General features: G+C 35.5%; 1 protein-coding gene across 2 annotated transcripts in view; it reads right to left on the reverse strand.

Moving 5' to 3' along the window:
• KCTD20 (potassium channel tetramerization domain containing 20) overlaps positions 1 to 24,109 on the reverse strand; it is a 74,590-nt gene that overhangs the window by 22,418 nt on the left and 28,063 nt on the right. Inside the window, exons 1-3 of one of the 2 annotated variants that reach the window (XM_074311112.1) lie at positions 21,158 to 21,176; positions 15,807 to 16,013; positions 276 to 549 (exon numbers count right to left, since the gene is read on the reverse strand). In XM_074311112.1, coding sequence (XP_074167213.1) covers positions 276 to 549; positions 15,807 to 15,966 — 434 coding nt within the window. In that variant the 5' untranslated portion in view covers positions 15,967 to 16,013; positions 21,158 to 21,176. Of the gene's footprint in view, positions 1 to 275; positions 550 to 15,806; positions 16,014 to 21,157; positions 21,177 to 24,109 lie in introns of those variants that run through there. The other variant, XM_074311111.1, reaches the window with a different exon arrangement.

Here is a 24,109-nt window from a genome sequence, read left to right on the forward strand (position 1 = left end):
GTGTGTAACTATTTCTACAGACAGACTAAATAATAGCTATGACCAGGGCTCTGCTAATAAATGTTTAACAACCAGGTACTCAATATACCTTTAAGTTTAATTTGCATCATTAACATATTCTTTATTACTTTCTTAAGTCTAGACAACAATACAATAGATCAAGCTCTAACTGAATTTAACAACTGGTTCTGGTTTGAGCTGGCTTTAGTATCATTCTGAGCATAACCATCCTTCCCACTCTAAAGAACAGAACGAACTTGGGGGTAACCTGTTACCTTCCCAGCATGGTGTCCGGATGAGCAGTGAATATCTGTGGATTGACCACAAAACGAGTGCCGTCTACAAGGAGAGTCACCTTCTCTGGAGCATGGGAGTATGAGTTACAACTGAAGCCTGAACTGCTGTTTCCAAATCGTTCTGGAGTGGAGAAGGACTCATGGCTCCTCTTATTTCCAGTCTGAAAGCAATTGCCTTTGATATCTTCAGGAAGGGCTGGGATGTTGGAGAACTGATGATTGGCTGGCTGAGAGGTGTAATCAAATAACAGATCTACAAACAAACCAAAAGCAAACTTTAAGAGTGAAAATCTAAGAAAAAGAATCTTATTTTAGGAATTAGACAGAAAGGTTTGGCTGGTAGTGTTTGCATGTGTCTGGAATCCCAGCTCCAAGGTGGCTCACGATTTCAGAAGTTCTGAATAACAGAAGGGTCAAAGCCTATCATTTGTCCACATCCAGTCTGGCATTAGTGTGGGAAGTCCCCCGGGAGTCTAGGGGGAAGTGGAACTGATGACCTGGGTTGAAAACAAACAGGTCAAATCTCCTGCATCTAATTGCTTTTTTAACCTGCGTGAGAGAGTGAGACAATAACAACAAAAACCAGGAAAGAGTTCAAAGGTGCTATACAAGCGAAATGTTCTTGGTACGTAGCAAATTAAAAACAGAAAAAAATATATAATTGGAGCCACAGAAAGAAACCTATAGATTAGAAGACTTTTGAGGTTTGGGGAGGAGTTACAGGCATGATCACTCCAATTTCTTACATAGGAACAAAACTTTTTTGGGGAAGTAGGAAGTCATACCCACTATCCATTATTCTCTAAGCAGGATAATTACTTTCAAATCACTTTTTCTTCCATTTAAAAAATAATATTTAAAAATTTTCAAACATTCATTTAAAAAATTATATCCAAATTTTCTTCTCCCTCAACTTCCCCCCTCCTGGACACAGTAAGCAATTTGATTTATTTTTCTTCAATTTTTTTTAAAAAAGAAATGCTCAGGAAAAAAATGCTAAAAATAAAAATGGTTTATCTATATCATCACTAGCCACATATCAGTAATTTCCCCCTGAATCTGAGCTTAACTTTTCTATTAATCCTTAGTTTTTTAATCTGTAAAATGGAGATTATAACCATACTATTTCTTTTAGAAAGTTGTGAGGAAAGCAGTATATATCTAAGTTATTAAATAATCTAGGTATATAAAATATGACATGATAATGTAATATACTTTTGAGTTATAATAACTTAGATATTCAAGCTAAGATATAGTAGAAATATAATATCCTAAGTAGGTAAGATATAAACATGACATAATGTGATTATATATCTAATATAGTATATATATGGATAAATGACATATTACATAAGTGATGAGATAATATATGGCAAACATAATACATGATATGATATGACATAATATGATATATAGCATGATATACAACTTTATATGATATAATCTATGACATAATATTACATTACATGTTCTTGGTACATAGCATATGTTACATATAATGTAATATGACATAATATAACATAATGTAATATGGCAAACAAGAAACAATTGGGATCCTGAATACCACTTTAGGCTCATGGATTTAGAGTTGTAGTCATTTAGTCAGATCCCTAGTTTTATAATTGAGAAATCGGAGTCCCAGAGAGTTTAAGGGATTTGCCTGGAGTCACTTGCTATGGGTAGTAAAGGTCAGAGGTAAGATTTTTATCTAGGTGCTCTGTCTACAAACTCGCTGCTCTTTTCATGGAACCATGTTGTCTCTTCCTAGTTCAAGTGAATGGACACCATTATAAGGAACATAATCTGATAGAACCACCGGGAATAAGAGTCTTGATTCTAATCTCAGATCTATCATTAAGTAGCTCTATTAAGTAACTTCTCTGAATCTCTATTTCCTCATCTGTAAAGGAGGATAATAATACCTCCATCTCAAGGGGTTGATGTAAGGGTCAAACATTCCTAAATGCTTTAAAAAACTATCAAAGTTACACAAGTGGAAGATAGATCTACTAATGAGTAGCCATACCTAAGAAAACCTGACTCATAAAAAACAAACAAACAAAAAAACACAAAAACAAAAACAAATCACAAAAACACAAAAATCTGTGGTAGTCCCAGAGAAGCCAGGTGGGGTTATGAAAATGCTATGCAAGAGCTCACTGGAGAGAGTGTAACAGAGCAAGGGGGATCCATCAGTGGGGGAGCAGGAAACCAAGAACATGGTTGCCACCAAGATAAAGACCCTGAAGCCAAGGAATTACAGAGATCAGGAATCAGTCACACTGGGAATCGAGCCACTATAAATAAGGATTGCCAGTGGTGTATTTGCACGCCTGGGCATGCTGGCACTTTTGCTGTGTAAGCACTGCCCCACCTGCCAGCACTCCTGCTAAGCCCTTAAACTTTTGCTTGAACAAGGGCCAGGATGTGGCCCTCTTTCTAAGGGGCCTTCATGAGGCAATAAGCTCAAGAATACAAAGATTCTCAAAAGTTCCCCAACTGGTCCATCTGGCCCAAAGCTTTCTCAGTCCCTAAGACACTGGCGTTACCAACTGGAAGCCAAGTCCCCCCTTCACCACAAATTCCTCTTGGCCATTAATTACTGATGAAGGAAGTGATGGGGTTTGGAAGTATATGTATGAAGAAGAGGATCTCTGATGGCTTTCTCAAGTTAATGGTCTCAATTCACTGGATAACATACACTGGGGTGCTTGAGCAGAAGGCCACCAGACTCGCTCCACTAGACAGTCTGCTTCCCTAGCCTCCAGGAGGATTGCTGGTTTAGGTAAGGAACCAAACCAAACTTTCAACCTTCAAGGATTATTTGGGGTTTGGCTTTGGTCAATGGTACAAATAAATCTATTTGGTCTCAGTTAACTCTAGAATGTGAAGCAAGTCTATTTGGAACAGCTTTCAACACTACCAGGTAGCTTGCTAGAAGAATGAAGTAACTTGTAAGGATGAGAAGAAATGAGAACAGAACTTGTGGCTTGTGGGGAAAGGAAGTATAATTTTATTTTTAGTAAGAATGTAATTTTTAAAATAAAATTCTCAATAAGTAAGGTAGACGATTAGTCCTGATTGTTCCATTAAACTGTGAGTTCATTCACAACATAGTATTTTCACCTTTTTTATTGTTTGGTTGGTTGTTTTTTACTTTCTAATTTTTTTTCCTTTTTATCTGATTTTTCTAGTGCAACATGATAAATGTGGAAATATGTTTAGAAGAATTGTACATGTTTAACCTATATTGGGTTACCTGCTGTCTCAGAAAGGGGGAAGGTGAGAAGGGAAGGAGAAAAATTTGGGATATGTGATTTTGCAAGAGTGAATGTTGAAAACTATCTTTACATGTATTGTGAAAAATAAAAAGCTATTATAAACTGTGAGCTCCTTGATAACAGAGGCTGTTTTTTGCCTTTCTTTGTACTCCAATACTTAACATAATATCTGGCACATAGTAGGTATTTAATAAATGCTAATTGACTGATTAGTAGTAATTCCTGAAACTATAAAAGGACTGCCCTAACATCTGGATGGTTCTCTCTGGCCATCTGGGTGCACAATGTGGTAGACAATGACCTCAACATGATATGTAAAGACAAAAGAGAAGATTAAATGTGTTTCTCAGTCAGGTATAAGAAGGATAATGATGCTGGAATATTTCCCAGAGGAACAGTTGTGATGGAATAAGTTGCACACGGGTCATTTTAGTCAGATTTAGTCTACTTTCAGAATGAGGGCCTCCTGACTCTGGGAGAGATTCCAAGTCTATAATGAAGTTCAAGATGATCCATAGAGGACCAGAGATGTAGCGATATCTTATCTCCTCAGTCTTCTGGATGGAATCATTTGCCTTTGTAACTAACAAGCAACTAATAGTATGTCATGGGGGATCTGGGGCTACCATAAATTCTGAGAGACAACATACAGAATGGTTTTTTTTGTCATATACTCACTGAGATAATTTCAAGTCAGATAGTGAAGTATCAAAAGTCTTAAAGTGTAGCAGTAAATAAGATGACAAAGCCTCTCTTTCTTTCTTTCTTTCTTTCTTTCTTTCTTTCTTTCTTTCTTTCTTTCTTTCTTTCTTTTTAAACAGCTTTTTTTATTCAAAATACATGCAAAGATAGTTTTCAACATTCACCCTTACGAAACCTTGTGTTCCAAATTTTTCTCTTCCCTTCTCCCCCTCTCCTAGATGGTAAGTAATCCAATATATGTTAAACTTGTGCAATTTTTCTGTACACATTTCCACAATTATCATGCTGTACAAGAAAAATCATATCAAAAAGGAAAAAAATTAAGAAAACAAAAAGCAAGCAAACACCACAAAAAGTGAAAACACTATGTTGTGATCCACATTCAGTTCCCCACAGTCCTCTCTTTGGGTGCTGATGGCTCTCTTTATTACAAGAGAATTGGAATTGGCCTGAATCATCTTTTCGTTGAAAAGAGCCACGTCAATCAGAATTGATCATCACATCATCTTGTTGCTGTGTACAATGTTCTCCTGGTTCTAATTACTTCACTCAGCATCAGTTCATGTAAGTCTTTCCAGGCCTCTCTAAAATCATCCTGCTGATCACTTCTTATAGAACAATAATATTCCATAACATTCATATACCATAATTTATTCAGCCATTCTCCAACTGATGGGCATCCTTTCAATTTCCAGCTCCTTGTCATTACAAAAAGAGCTGCCACAAACATTTTTGCACATGTGGGTCCCTTTCCCTCCTTTATGATCTCTTTGGGATATAAGCCTAGTGGAAACATTATTGGATCAAAGGATATACATAGTTTGATAGTCATTTGGACATAGTTCCAAATTGCTTCCCAGAATAATGGCATCAGTTCACAACTCCACCAACAATATATTAATGTCCCAGTTTTCCCACATTCCCTCCAACATTTATCCTTATCTTTTCCTGTCATCTTAGCCAATCTGAGAAGTGAGTAGTGGTAACTCAGAATTGTCTTAATCTGTATTTCTCTGATCAACAGTGATTTAAAGCATTTTTTCATATAACTAGAAATGGTTTTAATTTCTTTGTTTGAAAATTGTCTATTCATATCATTTGACCATTTATCAATTGGAAAATGATTTATAAATTTCTATCAATTCTCAATATATTTTAGAAATGAGGCCTTTATCAAAACTCTTGGATGTAAATTTTTTTTCTCAGTTTTCTGCTTCCCTTCTAATCATTGGTTTTGTTTGTACAAAATCTTTTTAATTTAATATAATCAAAATTCTATTTCATAATATACTCTAGTTCTAGGCATAAATTCTTTCCTTCTCCACAAATCTGAGAGGTTGTCCTTTTTTTGTAAATTTTTCTTAATTTTTGTAAATTTTTCTTAATAATATCAATGTAATAGTTCCATTATCTCAGGGCAAAATGGATCTAAAAATCAAATCTATTACTAAACAAGAAAAAAAGAAGCGGGGGAACCTATTTTAAATGTTTTAAGATTTCATTGGTCAACTTGGATTGCTAATGGTTTTGGAAGTCCTTGAAAATGTTTCCATGACAAAAAAAAACAAAACACCTTGATGATAAACTCTTCTGTCATGTCTAATTTTTCTTGACTCCATTTTTGGAGTTCTCTTGCAAAGATACTGCAACAGTATTTTTCTTCTTCAGCTCATTTTACAGATGGGGAAATTGAGGCAAATGGGGGAGGTGACTTGTTCAGGGTCATACAGCTAGTAAATATCTGAGATTAAATTTGAACTTGGGTCTTTCTGACTCTCAGACTAGCATTCTATCCATTGTAACTCCTATCTGCTCATCCTGCATATATATATATATGCATTTTTGTTTTCCTTCTCAGATTTTTTTCTTTCTTTCTAGATCCAATTTTTCTTGTGCAGAAAGATAACTGTATAAATATGTATACATATATTGTATTTAACATATACCTTAACATATTTAACATGTATTGGACTACCTGTCATCTAGGAGAAGGGGTGGGGGGGGAAGAAAGGGAAAAATTGGAACAGAAGGTTTTGCAAGGGTCAATGTTGAAAAATTACCCTCTACCATTAGATCGTGAAAGAGACTTTTTTTTCTTTCTTTATATGGCCAGCATTTAATAAATGCTTATTAACATGAATAGTTTTGACTCAACACAAAACACCACTATGGAAAATGAGAAAGAGCTTGTTCAATCAACTCAATCAAGACTCAATTTGATTGGACTCTCAGTTGTATCTAAAATGTGATTTTCCAATTGTCTCTAGGAGATTTTTATCCATTATTCCCACAGGTCCAAATTGGTAAGAATTGCTCTAAACCTCAGCTCCTTAAACTGTGGTTCATGACCTCATAGGGGATCTTGTAACTGAATATGGGGGTTGCAAAATTGTGATTTATTATAAAACAAATGTTTGATTTTATATACAAATATATATATATATATATATATATATATATATATATATATATATATAACCTGAGGTCATGTAAAAAAATTTTGGGCAAAAAAAGTTTTATGAGTAGAAAAAATTTAAGAAACACTAGATGATCTCTAGGTGATCCAGATGATCCAGAAGGTCTGGGAGGAGGAAGAAGATGTCATGGTTTACCACTGTTGTTCAGTTGTGTCTGACTCTTTGGGACCCCTTTTAAGGTTATCATGGCAAAGATGGTGGAATGGCTCGACATTTCCTTCTCCAGCTTACTTTACAGATGAGGAAACTGAGGAAAATGGGGTGAAGTAGTTCTATCCACTGTGCCACCTAGCTATCTTAGCATCATGGATACCAAATAACTCAAGGAATTGATTGTTGCTGTGAATGCAGATAATACTATTCTTCTTTTCCACAAATACCAATGTCTCTGTAGTTGATATAGATGCTAAAATTAGGGTGGAGGATAGATAGAATTAGACAGTAAGCGTGCTGAGAGTAAGAACTGTTTCAGTTTTGTTATTTGCCCTCTATGAGGCTATCAATGATATTTTAATTGCCAAATGATAAGATCATAGAATCTCAGGATCAGAAGGAATCTCGGGGAGATAACTCAGGAGGTAATCCATTCATTCTTGGAACAATCCCTAATATATTATTATAAATTTAAAATTAATTAATTATTTTGTTTTGTTTTGTTTTTTTTACAAAACATATGCATGGGTAATTTTTCAACATTGACCCTTGCAAAACCTTCTGTTCCAATTTTTCCCTTTCTTCCCCCCCACCCCTTCTCCTAGATGACAGGTAGTCCAATACATGTTAAATATGTTAAGGTATATGTTAAATACAATATATGTATACATATTTATACAGTTATCTTTCTGCACAAGAAAAATTGGATCTAGAAAGAAAGAAAAAAATCTGAGAAGGAAAACAAAAATGCAAGCAAACAACAGAAAGAGTGGAAACCCCATGTTGTGGTCCACACTCATTTCCCATAGATCTCTCTCTGGGTGTAGCTGATTCTTTTCATTACTGAACAAATGGAACTGGTTTGAATCATCTCATTTTTGAAGAGAACCACATCCATCAGAGTTGATGATCATATAATCATGTTGCCATGTATAATGATCTCCTGGTTCTGCTCATTTCACTTAGCATCAATTGATATAAGTCTCTCCAAGCTTCTCTGAAGTCATCCTGCTGGTCATTTCTTACAGAACAATAGTATTCCATAGCATTCATATGCCACAATTTATTCAGCCATTCTCCAATTGGTGGGCATCCTTTCAATTTCCAGTTTCTAGCTATTACAAAAAGGGCTCCACCAACATTTTTGCACATGTAGGTCCCTTTCCCTCCCTCTTTGAATCCATAATATATTATAAGCTATCAGTTTTCCAAAAGCAGAGAAAGGCAGGGAAACCACCATTTTGATTTTCCTTATAGTCTGAGATTTACAAAATAAAAAGAACTTTCATTTTTCATAATTGCTACCATGGCTCTAATCCTTGATGATATTTTTTCAGTCCTTAACCTCTGTGACCTCTGAGAAGCTTTTGGCACACCATCACCTCCTTCTAGACATACTTTCCTCTCTCTTGATTTTCTTTCAGTCTGTTTCACTGATTTACCATTATTTGTCTTGGATGTGTCTTGGACCCACTTCTCACTTTTCACACTCTCCTTAGGTGACCTCTTTACTTCTTTGGCTTCAATTATCATCTCCACAGAAATAACAGCCAAATCTACAAATGTAAACAAACCTAATATATCTCCCCTAAATTTAGTTTTATATTATCAACTTCCTGGAAATATCTCCTTCAAATATCTTATCAGCAATTCAAACTCAACATGCCCAAAACAGAACTCATTTTCTTTCTACCTTAAACCTGTCTCTCCTTCTCTCATACATTTTTAGTTGAGGACACTGTCATCCTCAACACTCTAGCCAAACTGGCTTCCTAACTCAGTATTCTATTTCCCACTTCTTTGCATTTACACAAACTGTTCCTAGTATTTGGAATGCACATAATTCCCTTCTCCACCCTTGCATTCATCTCCTCGAAGCTAACTCAGACAACACTCAAGCCCCCATAGAATTTTCCATTCCCTTTAAAGTCAGGTGTGAAACCATTTCCCATTCCTTCCGTAATTAATGCCTTATCTCCAAATTATCTTCTATTTGCTTATCTGAATACAAGTTCTACCAGTCGGTCTGCTCCTACACAATCTCTTTTATTGAATCATCATCTACTTCCAGCCCTCTAATTCTAAACCCTGTCCACCCTGAGATCTCATCTCCCTTTTCCCTATACTTTCTCAGTTGGTTATCTCATCAGCTCCCATGGTTCTATGTTTACTTCTTTCCAGATGACTAAAATCATAATATTCAGTCCTAGTCTGTCCCACATTATCAACTGGAAATCTGAAATTGATGTCGCACTGACCCCTTAAACTTAACAAATCAAAAACAGAACTAATAATCTTTTTCATCTAAACGTATTTATTCCTCCTCCAAATGTTTGTAATCTGATTGATGTCACCAAGACACTACTAGTCAGCCAGGTTTACAACCTTAGAGTCATCCCCAATGATTCTTTCTCCCTTCCCCTCCCCCCCATATCCAGCCATTTGCTACATCCTTTCAACTCTTCCTCCACACATACCTCACACCTGTCATTTTCTACTCATATAACTAATCAATCAAAAAGTATTTATTAACCACTTACTATATGTAAGGCACTATAATTAGTGCTGGACTTATAAAGTAAAAAAAAAAAAATTAGTTTCTGCCTTCAAGAAGCTTACATTCTAATGGGGACATACAACATGTACATAAATAGGAATATTCAAGATCCTTACAAAATAGATACAAAATAACCTAAGGGAGGAAGAAAGAGCAGTGTGAGGAACCAGGAAAGACCTTTTGCTTAATGTCAAGTTTAGCTGAGTCTTGAAGGAATCCAGAGAGTATAAGAGATAAGGAGAGAGAGCTTCTCAAACAAATGGACCAAACAGAATGAAAGCTGATGATGGAGTGATGCATCATTCTCAGCCTTCTGAAGTCATTCTTGTTCCCAGAGCAACTGATTTTTACTTGTTGGTGAGAATCAAACTCTGAATCAAGTCCCCTCTTCCCCATCTTTTTGGTCTCCTTTACTTAATTTTTAAAAAACTAATCTGTCTCTCTCTCACTATCATCCCCTGCCTCCTACCACTCAGTCAAAAAAAAAATTTTTTTTTAAATCAAACTCAATAAAATACATGTAGTCTAGAAAAGCAAATTCCTATACAGGCCATGTCTGAAAAATATATGACTTGTTCTATAATTTAGATTAATCACCTCCATGGCAAGAGTAGAATGGTATATGTTTTATCTTCATCCTTTTAGACTTGTGATTTTATCATTGTGTGGATCAGAGTTGATTTTCTCAATAATGTACTTATATAAAATGTTCTCCTGATTCTGCTCACTTCTCTCTGAATTAGTTCATAGAAGTCTTCCATGTTTCTTCTGAATCTGATCATTTTGCCATTTCTTATAACACAATTTCATTTTATTTATATACCATAATTTATTTAGCCATCCCTCAACAAGCCAATTTATCAGTTTCACATTCATCTAGCTATTATAAATGTTTCACATTTTTAGGTCCTTTTCCTTTATTATTATCTTTTAAAATTTTTTAGTCTTTTGAGGACTAGACCTAATAATGGTATAGCTGGGTCTAAGGATATACATAGTTTGGTAACTTTCTGGAAACAGTTCCAAATTGCTTTCCAGAATATCTGGATCAATTTACAAGTCTACCAACAATATGTTAACTTCTCCTAATAATTGTTATTTTCCTCTTTGGACATTTTTGACAAACTAATTGGTGGGAGATGGAACAAGTTGCTTTAATTTGAATTTCTCTATTAGTGATTTACAGCATTTATTTCATATGATTTTTAATTAGTTTTTAATTGGATGCTTGGCTTCCAATCTCTATTCTCTCTAACTCATCTTCCACATGGCTGCCAAAATAATCTTCCAAAAATGCAAGTCTAGTCATGTTGCCTTTTGGAGTTTCCTTTAGGATAAAATATAAACTATTCAATTTGGCATTGAACATTCTTCATAATCTTGCTCAGAACTTTCTTTCAATAGGCCAGTCAGGCCTTTAATATTCTAGTCCCTATTCCCTAAATGCTATTCCTTAAAATGAATGTTCGATTTCCCACAGGGAAACTGGACTGTACGTCCTCTTCATTTTTGCCTCTTAAAATCCCTAGACATTCAGTTTATGGGTCACCTCTAATAGCTTTCTTGAGAACCCCTTTCTCCTCAGTTGCTAATGTTTTTTTTGTCCTTAGGTTAACATGTATATATTTGTCTGTTTATATATTGTACTGCTCCAGCAGAAACCTTTTAATATACACTTTTCTTTTTTTTTTTTTTGCTGAAATCTTTTATTTTATATGATTTAGCATAGAATTCACAAGATTTTGACACAAATTCTTTAATTTTTCACTGTGAAACTGATAGAACCTCAAAATGATGAGATAAATATGAACCAAATGAGGAGGTATATACCTCAATAGGATTAAGTGAGGTCTAGTGGCAGGATTCGGGGTACAGGGAGTCACATGGAGCTCCCCTGCAACCCCCTTAGGATTTGGCACAAGGATACAAAGTTAAATCAGGTCTAGTGGCAGCGAGAGTCCCCTGTAAATGAATTTATAGCCCGAAAACCTAGATGGGTAAAAAGATGTTTATTGCCAGGTTTGGAAGCAAGGTTAAGGTCTGGTTAGTAAAAGGCATTAGATAGAGGAAGATATACGCCGAAAGAGGCGGCGGGGACAGAGAATCTCTGATGCAAGCATCTTGGCTGGCATCTTTCAAATCTCTGACCAAAGATGATTCTAGCTTTGCTGTTTTTATCTGCTTGAAGAAGTCATATGGGCGGAGCTCAGGTTAATTCCTGGAAGGCCAGATTTTCTCCAGGCTCTTCAAATAAGGAAGAAACTGTTTTGGGGAAACCTGAACAGATAGTTGGGGGGTTGGGTTATCTGAGCAGATCCAAACCAGCTCAGATCTTGTATCAAAGGGGTCTGAAAACCCAAACCAACTGGGGGCTGGCTACAGCCCAAACTGGCTCAGATACGGATCTTTTCCCCTAGGAATATCTTGTCCCAAAGGTACATCAGACAAGGAATCTTAAAGGGGCTACGTCCACTACAAAACCACACATCATATTGGCTATTGAGCACATCTTTAGCAAACAGTTAATTTTTTCAAGTCTAGCCTAGAGTATGGCCCATAGGTTTTCCATGGAATTGAAATTAGATGAATTCCCAAGCAATCTAAAGTATGTTTTTATTCATTTCTTAGAAAAATTTCTTAACTTTTTGAGATATGTGGAATGGTTCAAGTTCCCATGGAGTATTCTACCTCCATTTTAGAATATTTGTAATTCTGGAACAATTCTATTTCTCATTATATCAATATATTTATCAGAGTTCATCATTCTCTCAATGGGGAGCTGACTTGCAGGTTCTCTGAAGATAAAATATCCCTAAAAGAATTTTGGGGTAGATATTTTGCATTGTGGTCTGGTGAAGAGATTCACTGGACTTCTGAAAAAAATTTTGATACTACCTTGAGTTAGAAAGTGAGTTTCATCAGTAAAAATTATCTTTTCCCAATCTTCATTACTGCAGTCTTTTATTGTAGTGACCATGAAAAGCATTTTTCCCCCTTTATGGATACCAATAGTTGGCAATTGTTTTGTTTTTTTAAACTGAGCTTTTCATCACTGTTCAAACTTCAAGAGGAAAAGAATCAATTAACAATCCCAGGTTGCAGCCAGGTCCCTTTAAAGATCTTTGCTTATTTTCTGAGCATTAATTAGGTTGTTTCATAGCAATAGCTTGTCAATTCTTGTCATCATTTTAAATTCTGAATTGTTCTTTCTTTCATTCTTGAGTGCTATGTTGTATGAAGCCTTGAATGATACTTAAAAGATTTGAATAGTCCACACTAAAAGCTGATGCAATATCTCTAATAATCCTTTAATTGTCCTTTTTAAAACTACAATTTTTGCATATGTCCTTAGAGTAATATCCATTCTTAAAAACCACAGAATAAAAGAGTTATAAAATGTGTCTGAATGGAATAAATTGAGTGAAAACCTCTCATCAGAATGTGGCCTTGACCTATGCCCTAACTGTGACTTGAGACTTTGCAATAACAAGTTGAGCTATAGCTAAAAACTGTAGGTGGTCAAACATTTCTCTCCCCTTCCTTCAGACCTCTTAATTAGCATTTAACTACTTAATGGGTAAAGAGTTTGTTATTTACTAGTATTCTTTTGTTTTGGGGATAGATTTCTCATTTAGGGTGTTAGCCTGGACTCCCTCAGACAATGGGAGAAAAAGTGGGGGGGGGAATGAGGGTTTCTGGTTAGGGTCTATATAATCTTGTATTTGTACTTTGCCCTTTTGCACTCCTCTTTGACACTCTGTCTGTTGAGAGTTGCCCTTTCTTGCAAGAGATGGTAATAAATCCCTTTTTGGTTTTTACCTTGAGAATATTTGATTTTAATTTGGGTAAGAGTTGCTGTCCCACACATGTTCATGGCAGGAAATCAAAAACTCAATTGACAGAGAAGCAATTAAAGTTGGAGAAAATAACTTAAATCTGGTTTCATCTCTTGAAAGCCTGGTGTTTGAACCATGTGTCACAGAATGAAATCATATCAAAATGATTTAAGTCTCAGGTAACTCCCAACCACTACAAGCTCCTTGAAGGTATGGACTGCTTTTCATTTTGTCTTTGTATCTCTAGCAGCTAACCCAAGGTTTTGAACATAATGGAGCTTTAACAAATACTTGATACATTGATCTGATATTATATGTAGAATATAATAACTTTGTGGCCAGGGCTGTCTCTCCCCCTTTTTTTGTCTTTGTAGACTAAATGCTTAGCAACACATCTTATATTTAGAGGATACTCAATAAACGTTTACTGAATTTTAAATGAGTGAATGAATAAGCCTTTGCTCATACATCTTAGAATAAAAGGAAGCTGTGTTCAGATTATAGTTAGGAATTCCTCTCCTATAAACTCTGGGTTGAAAGAGACCACTTATTTGCACCCAAAAATAACTGGGTGAACTGCACAAACCAGGCCAAATGTTGCAAAAACCAAACCAAACCCAACTTAATTAGTTAATCATTCCAAAGGATTGGAAATAATGGCAAAAATTACTAACCTAACCTCGGACTTTATAAAGCTTGAGTCTACACTCTGTCCCCTCCCTTTCCCTCATCCCCCACTAATAAAATCAATATAAACTGGTTCAATGCTAGAGAACTAAGACTTACTATGAAAATTATTTTGATCTCTCTGGTCTTCAGACAGGCAGAATAGATGATAATGATTAGGAAAACAGGTTGGCATAGGCCTACAGTCAAACCTTTCCTTTTGATGAGTCCCATATAATCTCAATGAAGTGAAAATAAAAGCAACAGAAGTGATATTGATGTGGGTTGTGGTCCCTTTAAGAAACTAGTTCTTTCAGATTGATTTATTCCTTTCTGATTCCCAGCCCCTCCTAGCTGATCAATTCAGGAAGCCAGGACTTTTGATTCATAAATCCTGGTCAAATGCATCCTTTTGAATTCCAATACAAGATCCAGGTTTGTCCCAGCCCCCATCAGATCTGAGCCAACTTGGGCTCTCCCAGCATCCATTGACTAATGATCTGCTCAGGTTTCCCAACCCCCACCAAGCAAATTTTAGCCCTAGCTGAAACCCAGAGAGGAGCCAACTTGGGACTCTACCCACGGGCCCCCTTTAGCTAAGTCTCTCATTATAAAAAGAGCCAAACTAAAGTCCTCTCTTTGCAGAGGTTCCAAACATGCCAGCTCCATACTTGGCACCCCAAGGGTCTCTGCCCACTGAAATATTGTTTCTAGTGCCCTCCTCTCTTTATCCTCACCTATTTCCTTAACTAGACTTTAACCAGACTTTAATCTTATTTCCAATCTCCATAATAAACCTCTTTTATCAATCCAGGTTTTTGAGTCTGTAAATTCCTTTTTACAAGGGACTCTTGTGCCACCACTAGACCTCATTTAACTCCCTACCCTTGCGCCGAATTCTGAGGGGTTTCAGGGAGCTCCATTTGACTCCCTGAACCCCAAACCTGCCACTAGACCTCATTTAACTCCCTGACCACCAGAAACCCAAATTTCATTTGGGTACCCCAAATCTACACCTCATCATTAATATGAAATAAATTTGGGAGACCATCCTGATTAGCAACATGGAACAACTATGACATAAAAATCCATCACAGATAACAGAGATTTGATATTTATTTACGTGGAATAGCTCATGGACTTAATAAACCATGAACAAGGCAGAGTCAGGTGATTAACTTGCTTTTGGGAGACATGACTTTTAAAGTTAAAGAAGGACAAGGAAATAAAGGCTCGATCTAGGGAATGACAAGAATGTGTATTGAGAGGTTGAGACTGTCTTAAAGATAATTGGGGGGAGGGGTAGAAGCACTGAGTTCCCATCAAGGTTGTTTCAAATATGATAAGCAAGACAGACTTTGAAGGAAAGTTGGATGGATTAAATGGATTCTAGCTTCACATTATTCTATGCAAATAGGACAGTCTGGGAGAACTGACCCGGTTATATGATTATAGGAACAGGATGGGCTTATCCCAGGAATTCCTGAGAATAAGCTGGTTTAGAGTTCCCATCATTTACACTTAGTCTTTTTATGAGGTATACTGATTTTAGAAAATAGGTTACAGTCATTTCTTTTGTCTGGGTACAAATTTACATAAGCATAATGAAGCTTAGAACTCTAACAAAGGACTATATAAAACAAGTAGGGGAAAAAATCACTTGTGCCTCAGCTAATTGTATCTATTAGGTATTTGTGTAGACAAAACTTGATGGAGAATTGTTATAATTCTGTACTGTTACCAGCTAGTATGACCACAAGTTAAAAAGCCCTTCTTGACACCTCATTGAATACCAGAGAGCACCCAGAACTAAGATAATTAAGGTCTTGCTACCATACCATCATTCCTGGGACACATAGAGAGGTTAGGATTTTGCAAGCAGGATGATATCAGACAATTCTCTTCTTTTTCTTGGGATGAAGCTGGGATATTTTCCACTAAGTAGTTAGATTCCTGGCGTATTGATCTGTCACCTTCACTGGATCGATGAATGTTCATCCTTGGACACTGTAACTTGAGCTTCCCACTTGACCAGGAAAAAAATCCTAGAAGACAAAAGTTTGAATGATTTAGAACTCATATGCTTCATAGTTTCCCGTGGTGCATAAAATGTGACCTCATCTATCTAAAAAATCATGTTTGCGCAAGAGAAGCATTTTCCATTGATTTGACATTTTGGTGATCTTATTACAGCAAATTGTTGATGTCTACATGCTTCATACTACCCAGGAATAAGGAACTAAATTGTATACTAATTTACACATGACTAAAGGGTTTTGTAAAAGCTCTATGTCTATGTAAATATGGCTAATAAGTCTACCAACTTCCTGGCACCAAGGTTGCTCAGTTGACAGAGAACTAGACTCTGCAATTAGGAAAACTTAGTTCAAATCCTGGCTCAGACTTGACCAGATCTCCTCATCTGTAAAATATGGGTAATAAAAATACCCATAATAGCAGTAACCCTTCTGGGGATGATTGTGAGGATGAAATTAGACAATATTTAGAAAGTACTTTGTAAACCTTGAAGTGCTACTGCCTTTTTTTTTAATAGCACCTTTACAAACAATTTTCACATAAATAATCCAAATGGTTCCACATTGACACTAAGGTGTTTAAACCAATTGAAAATACTAAGGCAATTATTTTTTCAATGTAGTACTCTCCCACTCCAGACATAAGTTCAGGTCAGCATATCAGCTCTCAGAAAGCTTAAGTTATATTGATGAGATGAGATAGAATTCATACACAGATAAGTAAATACAAAGTATTGTCAGAAAAGAGAGGATACTAAAAACTGAATCAGGAAAGCTTCACACAAGAGACAGTCTCTGAATTGAATGTTGAAGAAAGCCAAGTTTCCTGAGATATAGAGAAGAAGAAGAATGAAGGAATTTTTATTTTATTGTAGGGGAAATAGAGAACCACAAACTATTTTTGAGCAGGGTAAATGTCTTAGGAAAATTAATTTGGCAATTGTGGAGTATAAAAAAGAAATCCTGTAAGTCTAGGCAAATGATAATGAGGGCTGTGACTGGAAAGAAGAGGTTCTTCTTTGATTGGGAAGATAGTGGTCTCCTAAAAGATATTAGTGAAGCTTGGTAGAGATGGAACTTTGGAGGTGAAAATGATGAATCCTATTTTGGATATGTTGAGTAAAATTAAGGAATATTTTGCAAATATGTGAATCATATTTATATAGAGCTTAATGTGTCACACTCTCAAATGTACTTTCTTCCTTAACAACCCTCAACAAACATTTATTGAGAATATACTAGATATAAAGCATTATATTACAAGTGGAGAATAAGTTCTAACATCCAACATGAGATGAAGATATCTATGTGTTCTTATGATATTTCAGTAAAGCTAAAGCTAAGGGCAGGAAAGGAAGGAAGCCATTTAAGACACAAAAAATATAGTACATAATGAAGGAAACTTTTTAACATTAAATTTTATAAATGCACACATTTTTGAATGTCAGAAAATACTTTCCATGGATGTTAGGAATTTATGTTGTTAAGTTGAATACGCTTATTTCCACCTTTTCTTCTCTCCCTGCTTCCCCCAACAAACAGTACAATTTTCAATGTTTTCTAGAAAGCACAAATATCCTATCCTAGTTTCCAGCTCTAGACATCATTAGTAGGTAGGGAAGTATTGTTGTTTCCGAGGAGTAGAAAAAGAGAGGAAGCATCACAGGATCATATATTTAAATCTGGAAGGTATATACCAAGTGAATTCATTCAACATCCTTCATCTTAAAGGTAAGAAAATACTTGGAAATCTACTTGCTAAGACAAACCCAGGAATTATATGAACACAATCACAAAACACTTTCCTCACAAATAAGGTCAGATCTAAACAATTAAAATTAATTGTTCATGGGTATCACCTTAAAAGTAAGGGAGCTTATTAGACTCAGAACCATTAAAGGATGCTTAATATCATATTGGTAGAAAATGGCATGGGAGGGATTTGAATTCAGATCATAGTACTTCAAGATCAATCCTTCAAGTTCAAATTTCTCAAGGCATGCAAACTAGTATGCCTTACAAGTATCTTTTAATCTATTTTTTATTTTTAATGTAGTAGCTATAGGATCATTTATTAAAATGTTATTCTCTCAAAACAGAATTATTTCTGGCTCCAAAATAGAAGATTAGGGTTACAAGATGTAGATGAAAAAAAATGTTTTTCCTAAACCATTTATGACCTGGATTACTAAAATTTAAGAGTTAAAAATCCCTCATGCTGAAAATGAAACAAGAACTATATTTAAGAATACTTGAAAACACTTTCCAAAAACAATTTTAAGTATTCTCCTAAAAAAATACTCATATTACTAACTCTGTTAGCAAACCCTTTTCTTTTTAGTGCAAAGAAGGTCTACTGAGATATCTGCAAACCACTTAGCACAGTACCTAGCATATAGCAGATATTTACTAAATGCTTATTCCCTTCCCCACAGTGGCTGGCACATTTTGTTGTTCAGCTGTTTCAGTTGTGTGAAGTTTTCTTGGCAAAATTACTGGAGTGATTTGCCATTTCCTTCTCCAGCTCATTTTACACAAGAGGAAACTAAGGCAAAAAGAGGGAAATATCTTGCCCAGGATCACACTAAATGTCAAAGGCTGGATTAAAATTCAGGAAGATAAGCCTTTCTAACTCCAGGGCAGGCCGTCTATCCACTGCACTACCCAACATCTAACCCTAACACATATTAATTAGATGTTTAATAATTATTTGTCAATTGATCAATTGGTGATTGTAGTGACTTACAGAACAATGCAATCACACACTTATGTAAAAAGAAAAAGGGTCAGGTAACACATTAAAAAATGTGCCTTCTCAAGAAAGCTATTCAAAATGTTCTCCAAAAGAAGTAGGAAATGTTTCTGCCTGATTCTGGGAAATAAGAAGTGTTCCCATTATATGGCTGGGTTGTCCTATCATCCACTCACTCTGATATCTCACTCTCTGACATCTTTCAATTTTGAATCCTACTGGGGCTAAAGAGTGAGAGCTTTACCATAATTACTCCTTCCACCCTTCTCAGGATCTTCCTCCAGAATCTTGCAAGTTCCTATCAGTTCTTCCCCTATATGAGCTCCCAGGGACTTCCTCACCAAGATATGGGTATTTTGCCATTTATGATCAGGACAGAGTCACAAAGCTAGTCTTGGAATTCCACCTGGGATAGGTCCATGCTAGCCAAATCACATCCCTCCTGCTGCCTCCTTTCTCCTGTAGATTTACTCAAAGGCAAAAAAAAAGCATCCCTTAGGATCTGCCTCCTTTGAGGTGGATTCTTAGTAGCCTCTGGCTGTCCTAAAGTGATTTTTAAGTCAGCTAAAGGCATAAAATATCCCACCCATGGGGAGTCAAAGCCTCTATGATGTCTGAAAAAGTTGGATCTGATCCATATTCTGGATCTGACCACGATATTCTGTCCTGCTGCTCAGACATATTTCCAAATAAGAGAATTGGGGCTGGGTCTATATACTAAATATCATAGTACAATTGTTGCTTATCCTTTCCAACCAAAGTTAACCTCCTTTGTAACTGTTTAATGATCTAGGAATCCTTCATTTTGTCCCAACATCAAATATGAACTAAGAGGATAGCAGCATCAGGCTCACCCCTAACACCCCTGAATTTTCATAAATTTCAAATTAGTGGAGTCCAAAATAAAAAAGTGCTATATTTAGGATTAATACTTAATATATTATTATAATAATTATTAAATACTTATTAGAAACTTTTTATGTGGTAAATTCATGACTAATGACTAAGAAGGCCCTTAATACAAAGTGAAAATTACCAAGTTCTTGATCAGTTATTGATGATCATCTAACTATACTAGGCTACACCAATATAGGAGTCTTGAAAATACATTCTGGGGGATGTATTTTCTTTTTTTTTTTCTTTTTTTTAAATTATATATATATATATATTTATAATATTATCCCTTGTATTCATTTTTCCAAATTATTCCCCCCTCCCTCTATTCCCTCCCCCCGATGACAGGCAATCCCATACATTTTACATGTGTTACAATATAGTCTAGGTACAATACATGTGTGTGAATATCATTTTCTTGTTGCACAATAAACATTAGAATCCGAAGGTACATGTAACCTGGGCAGACAGATATTAGTGCTAACAATTTACATTCACTTCCCAGTGTTTCTTCTCTGGGTGTAGCTACCTCTGTCCATCATTGATCAACTGGAAGTGAGTTGGATCTTCTCTATGTTGAAGATTTCCACTTCCATCAGAATACATCCTCATACAGTATTGTTGTTGAAGTGTACAGTGATCTTCTGGTTCTGCTCATTTCACTCAGCATCAGTTGATTTAAGTCTCTCCAGGCCTCTCTGTATTCCTCCTGCTGGTCATTTCTTACTGGGGGATGTATTTTCAATTCATTATCTCTCTGATGAGAAGTGGTTGAAATTACATTTTACTTTACCTCCAACACTTGAGCAAGAAACAAGTGAGGTTTGTTTTTGTGTTTTCTTTAGTGTAACAGTAGGTTAAAGATCTATACTCATCATACAACTGCATTATGTCTCATGTCAGCCTTGACCAGAGACTGAAAAAACCAAGGAGAGTGATTATTATTATTACTATTAATATTAATATCTAGTGCTTTTAGGTTTTGCAAAACTTTTTAGGAACATAATCTCTTTTTTATCCTCAGGACAACCCCAAGAGATAGGAGCTATTATTATTTCTATTTTAAAGACAAGTAAACTAAAGCTTACACAACTTGTCCACAGTCATACAGATAGTAAGTCACTACTGAAACATGAATTATGTCCTGATTATAAATGCCAAAACTGTTGAGAAACGAGGGAAGTGTCACTGGGTGGAAATTAAAATAATCCTGATGCTTTATCGAACATCCATCAAATTGGCAAAAATGGTAAATGGCAGAAAGAGTTAATATTTGAGGAGCTATGTGAAAGCAGGCACATTAAAACATAATTAGTGGAACCTGACTTTGTCCCATCAATCCTAGAAGCATTAGAAAAGTAACTCCACTGTTTACCCAGTGACCTTTATTCTGGGCAAGGAGGTCAGTAGCAGAAAGAGAAGTCCCATATGATGAAACATTAGTAGCAGAAGTGTACAATGGAAAGAACACTGAATCAAAGTCAGAGAACTTGAGCTTATATCCTACCTCTGATACTTTGTATCTGTATAGGCTTGGATATGTCACTTAACCCAGAGTCCAGTTTCTGAAATGTAAAATGAAAGAATTGAGCTAGATGACCTTTTAAGTCTCCTTTACCTCTACATCTCTGATCTTCTATGGCACAAGAGAAAAAAGGAAGAAAGAAAGAAATAGGGAGTAAGGAAGAGAGAAGGAAAAGAAGGGAAAGAAGGAAAGAAGAAAAGAGAGAAAGAAAGAAAGAAAAGAAGAAAGGAAGAGAAAAAGAGAGAAAGAAAGAGGGAAAGAAAGAAAGAGAAAGAGAGAAAGGAAGGAAGAAAGAGAAGAGAAAGGAGGGAAAAGATGAGAGAAAGAAAGGAAAAGAAGAGAAAGAGAGGAAGAAGGAAGAGAAAAAAGGAGAAAAAAGAAAAGAGGGAAAGAAGGATAAAGGAAGAAAACAGAAATGATGTGTATGTCTATTGATCAGGCAATGGCAGAACAAACTGTTACATTTCTCTTACATTTGTAAGAGAAAATTATTGTAACATAAAAAATTGACAAACATGAAATCCAGAGAAACATGGGAAGATTTATATGAAGTGGTACAGAACAAATAAGATGGAATCAAGAGAAAAATAAATGGAGACTTTAAAATTACCAAAGCAATTGAACCTAAAAGTAACTTCAATGACTAATCTTGATTCCACAGAAAAGATGGTAAAATCCACAGGATTTAGTAGCATCTCCTTTCACATTCCCTCTCTAAGTTTCCCTCCAACTGTTTTTAACATGATTCCTGATTTTTATTCCTTCCCTCTCAATTCTGTATTCTTATCTCAGGTTCACGGTTCTGACCAACAAGCAGAAGAATGAAGAAACATGTTTGAGCTACAAGTAAGCAGGCATCAGAATTGTGAACAAAACCAAGAAGAGCCAGTTAATTGATGAATCATGTAGCTGAAAGAGGAAAAGAGCAGGAAGAAGGTTCTAAAGCACAAAAGCTATTGCTATGTCTGCAAGGTAGGGATCTGGTAGCTAGAACCAAGATCCAACAGCTCCAGGAGGCACAGTGCTGGTCCTAGAGTCAAGAAGATTCATCTTCATGAGTTCAAATCTAGCTGTGTGACCCTGGGCAAATCACTTAACCCTATTTGCTTCAGTTTCTCATCTATAAAATGATCTGGAAAAGAAAACAGCAAATTATTCAAGTATCTTTGCCAAGAAAATCCCGCAAAAAACTCCAAAAAAGATCATGAAGAGTCAGACATGACTCACCAACAATAATGCAAGATCCAAGGTTGAGTCTTCACTAGGCAAGTTACAGAATGCTAAGCTAGACAAAGGGTTGTGTCAATTTGTGGATATTTTTATGCCCAACCACTTGTAGTCAGACTGCCCCACCTTTCAGTTCTTTCTTAAGTTCCTTCAGCTCCCCAGCTCCAGCTGTCTTCATTGTTCTTTCTCCATGGCAACAGTCCTCAAAATCATCAAAGACATTATTTTCACCACCCCATCCTCCGTTTACTCAACACAACACTCAGTACATTCCTACTCTCTCCCCAAACTGTGTCTTTCATGTTCTAAGCCTTCCATTGCTACTACTATATTATATCTGTCTCAGCTATCCTCTTGTATTTGCTGTGAGGAAATTGTCTGAATTAGATTTTTAATTCCTTAAAAGCAGCAATTTTTGTTGCCAAAGGAGGCTATAGGCCTCTGAAATCAACAGATACTGATAAATATTTCAATAAATATTAACAAATACACTTACTATGTGCAATATTCTAGGTTAAATACTGGAGGTAAAAAACATGCAAAAAGACTTAATCTCTCTCTTTACAGAGCTCATAGTCTACTAGAGAATATAAGGCATGTAAACAAATATCTATACTGTTAAGCTATAATTTCCAAAGTGCAGAGGAAAGCTGGTGAGTGATATGAGATTCAAGGAGGGAGAAATCACCTCTAACTTGGGGAGGCTGGGAAAGGAAAAAAAGGGAGGGGCTCACTGAAGAAAAGAAGGAAAAAATAAGAGATTTCAGAGGTAAAGCCACATCTAGGCTATGGCTCAAAGGAAAAGATTTTAAGAGGTGGAGATAAAAAGTAGATTTGCAATCTGAACATTAAAGAGCAAATCATAAAAAATTTAGAAGAGAAGAATTCACATATATATATATATATATTCACAGTTATGATTAGGAAATATCCTTAGCTAAATAAAAGAGGAAATTAGAAAATATTAAATAAATTATTGATTATACAAAATTGAAAAGTTTTTGTAAAAATAAATTAATTATCTAGTAGAAGATAATTGTTCAGTTGAATGAGAAATTTTTGTTTTATCAAATTTCTCAGATAAACATTTGGTATTCAATCATACAGGCAACTAACATATAAATCATATGCATATAAATATATAAAAATAAGAAATATTTATCTCAATACAAATCATATACAAAAAAACACTCCTCATTAGATAAATTGTCAAAGGATTTGAACAGAGTTCTCAAAAGAGGAATTGAAAACTATTAATAGTCAGATGAAAGAATGATCCAAATTACTAATAACATGATAAATGCAAATCTAAATAGCCCTAATATTTCACTTCACATTCAGCAAACTAGCAAAGATGACAAAGATGGAAATAGTCAATGTTGGAGTAGAAATGGAAAAACAGGTACGCACACACACATTGCTGTAGCTGTGAATCAATATAACCATTTTGAAAAACAATATGGAATTATCTAATCTTTTTAACCTAGAGATTTCATTACTAGGCCTATGCGCCAAGGTGGTAATTGATAAAACAAAAGACCCCATATGCACCAAAGTATGTATAGCTACACTTTTTGTGTTAACCAAGAATTGGAAACAAAGTCATTAGAAATGTGTGATCACAAAAAAAAAAAAAAAAAAAAGTTAACTCATGGTAATTAAAAATCTTTGATATATATATAAAAAGAAAAAGAAACAAAGTCATTA

Source organism: Sminthopsis crassicaudata, chromosome 4, assembly GCF_048593235.1.
Source record: "Sminthopsis crassicaudata isolate SCR6 chromosome 4, ASM4859323v1, whole genome shotgun sequence".
In the NCBI taxonomy this organism is placed as follows: domain Eukaryota; kingdom Metazoa; phylum Chordata; class Mammalia; order Dasyuromorphia; family Dasyuridae; genus Sminthopsis; species Sminthopsis crassicaudata.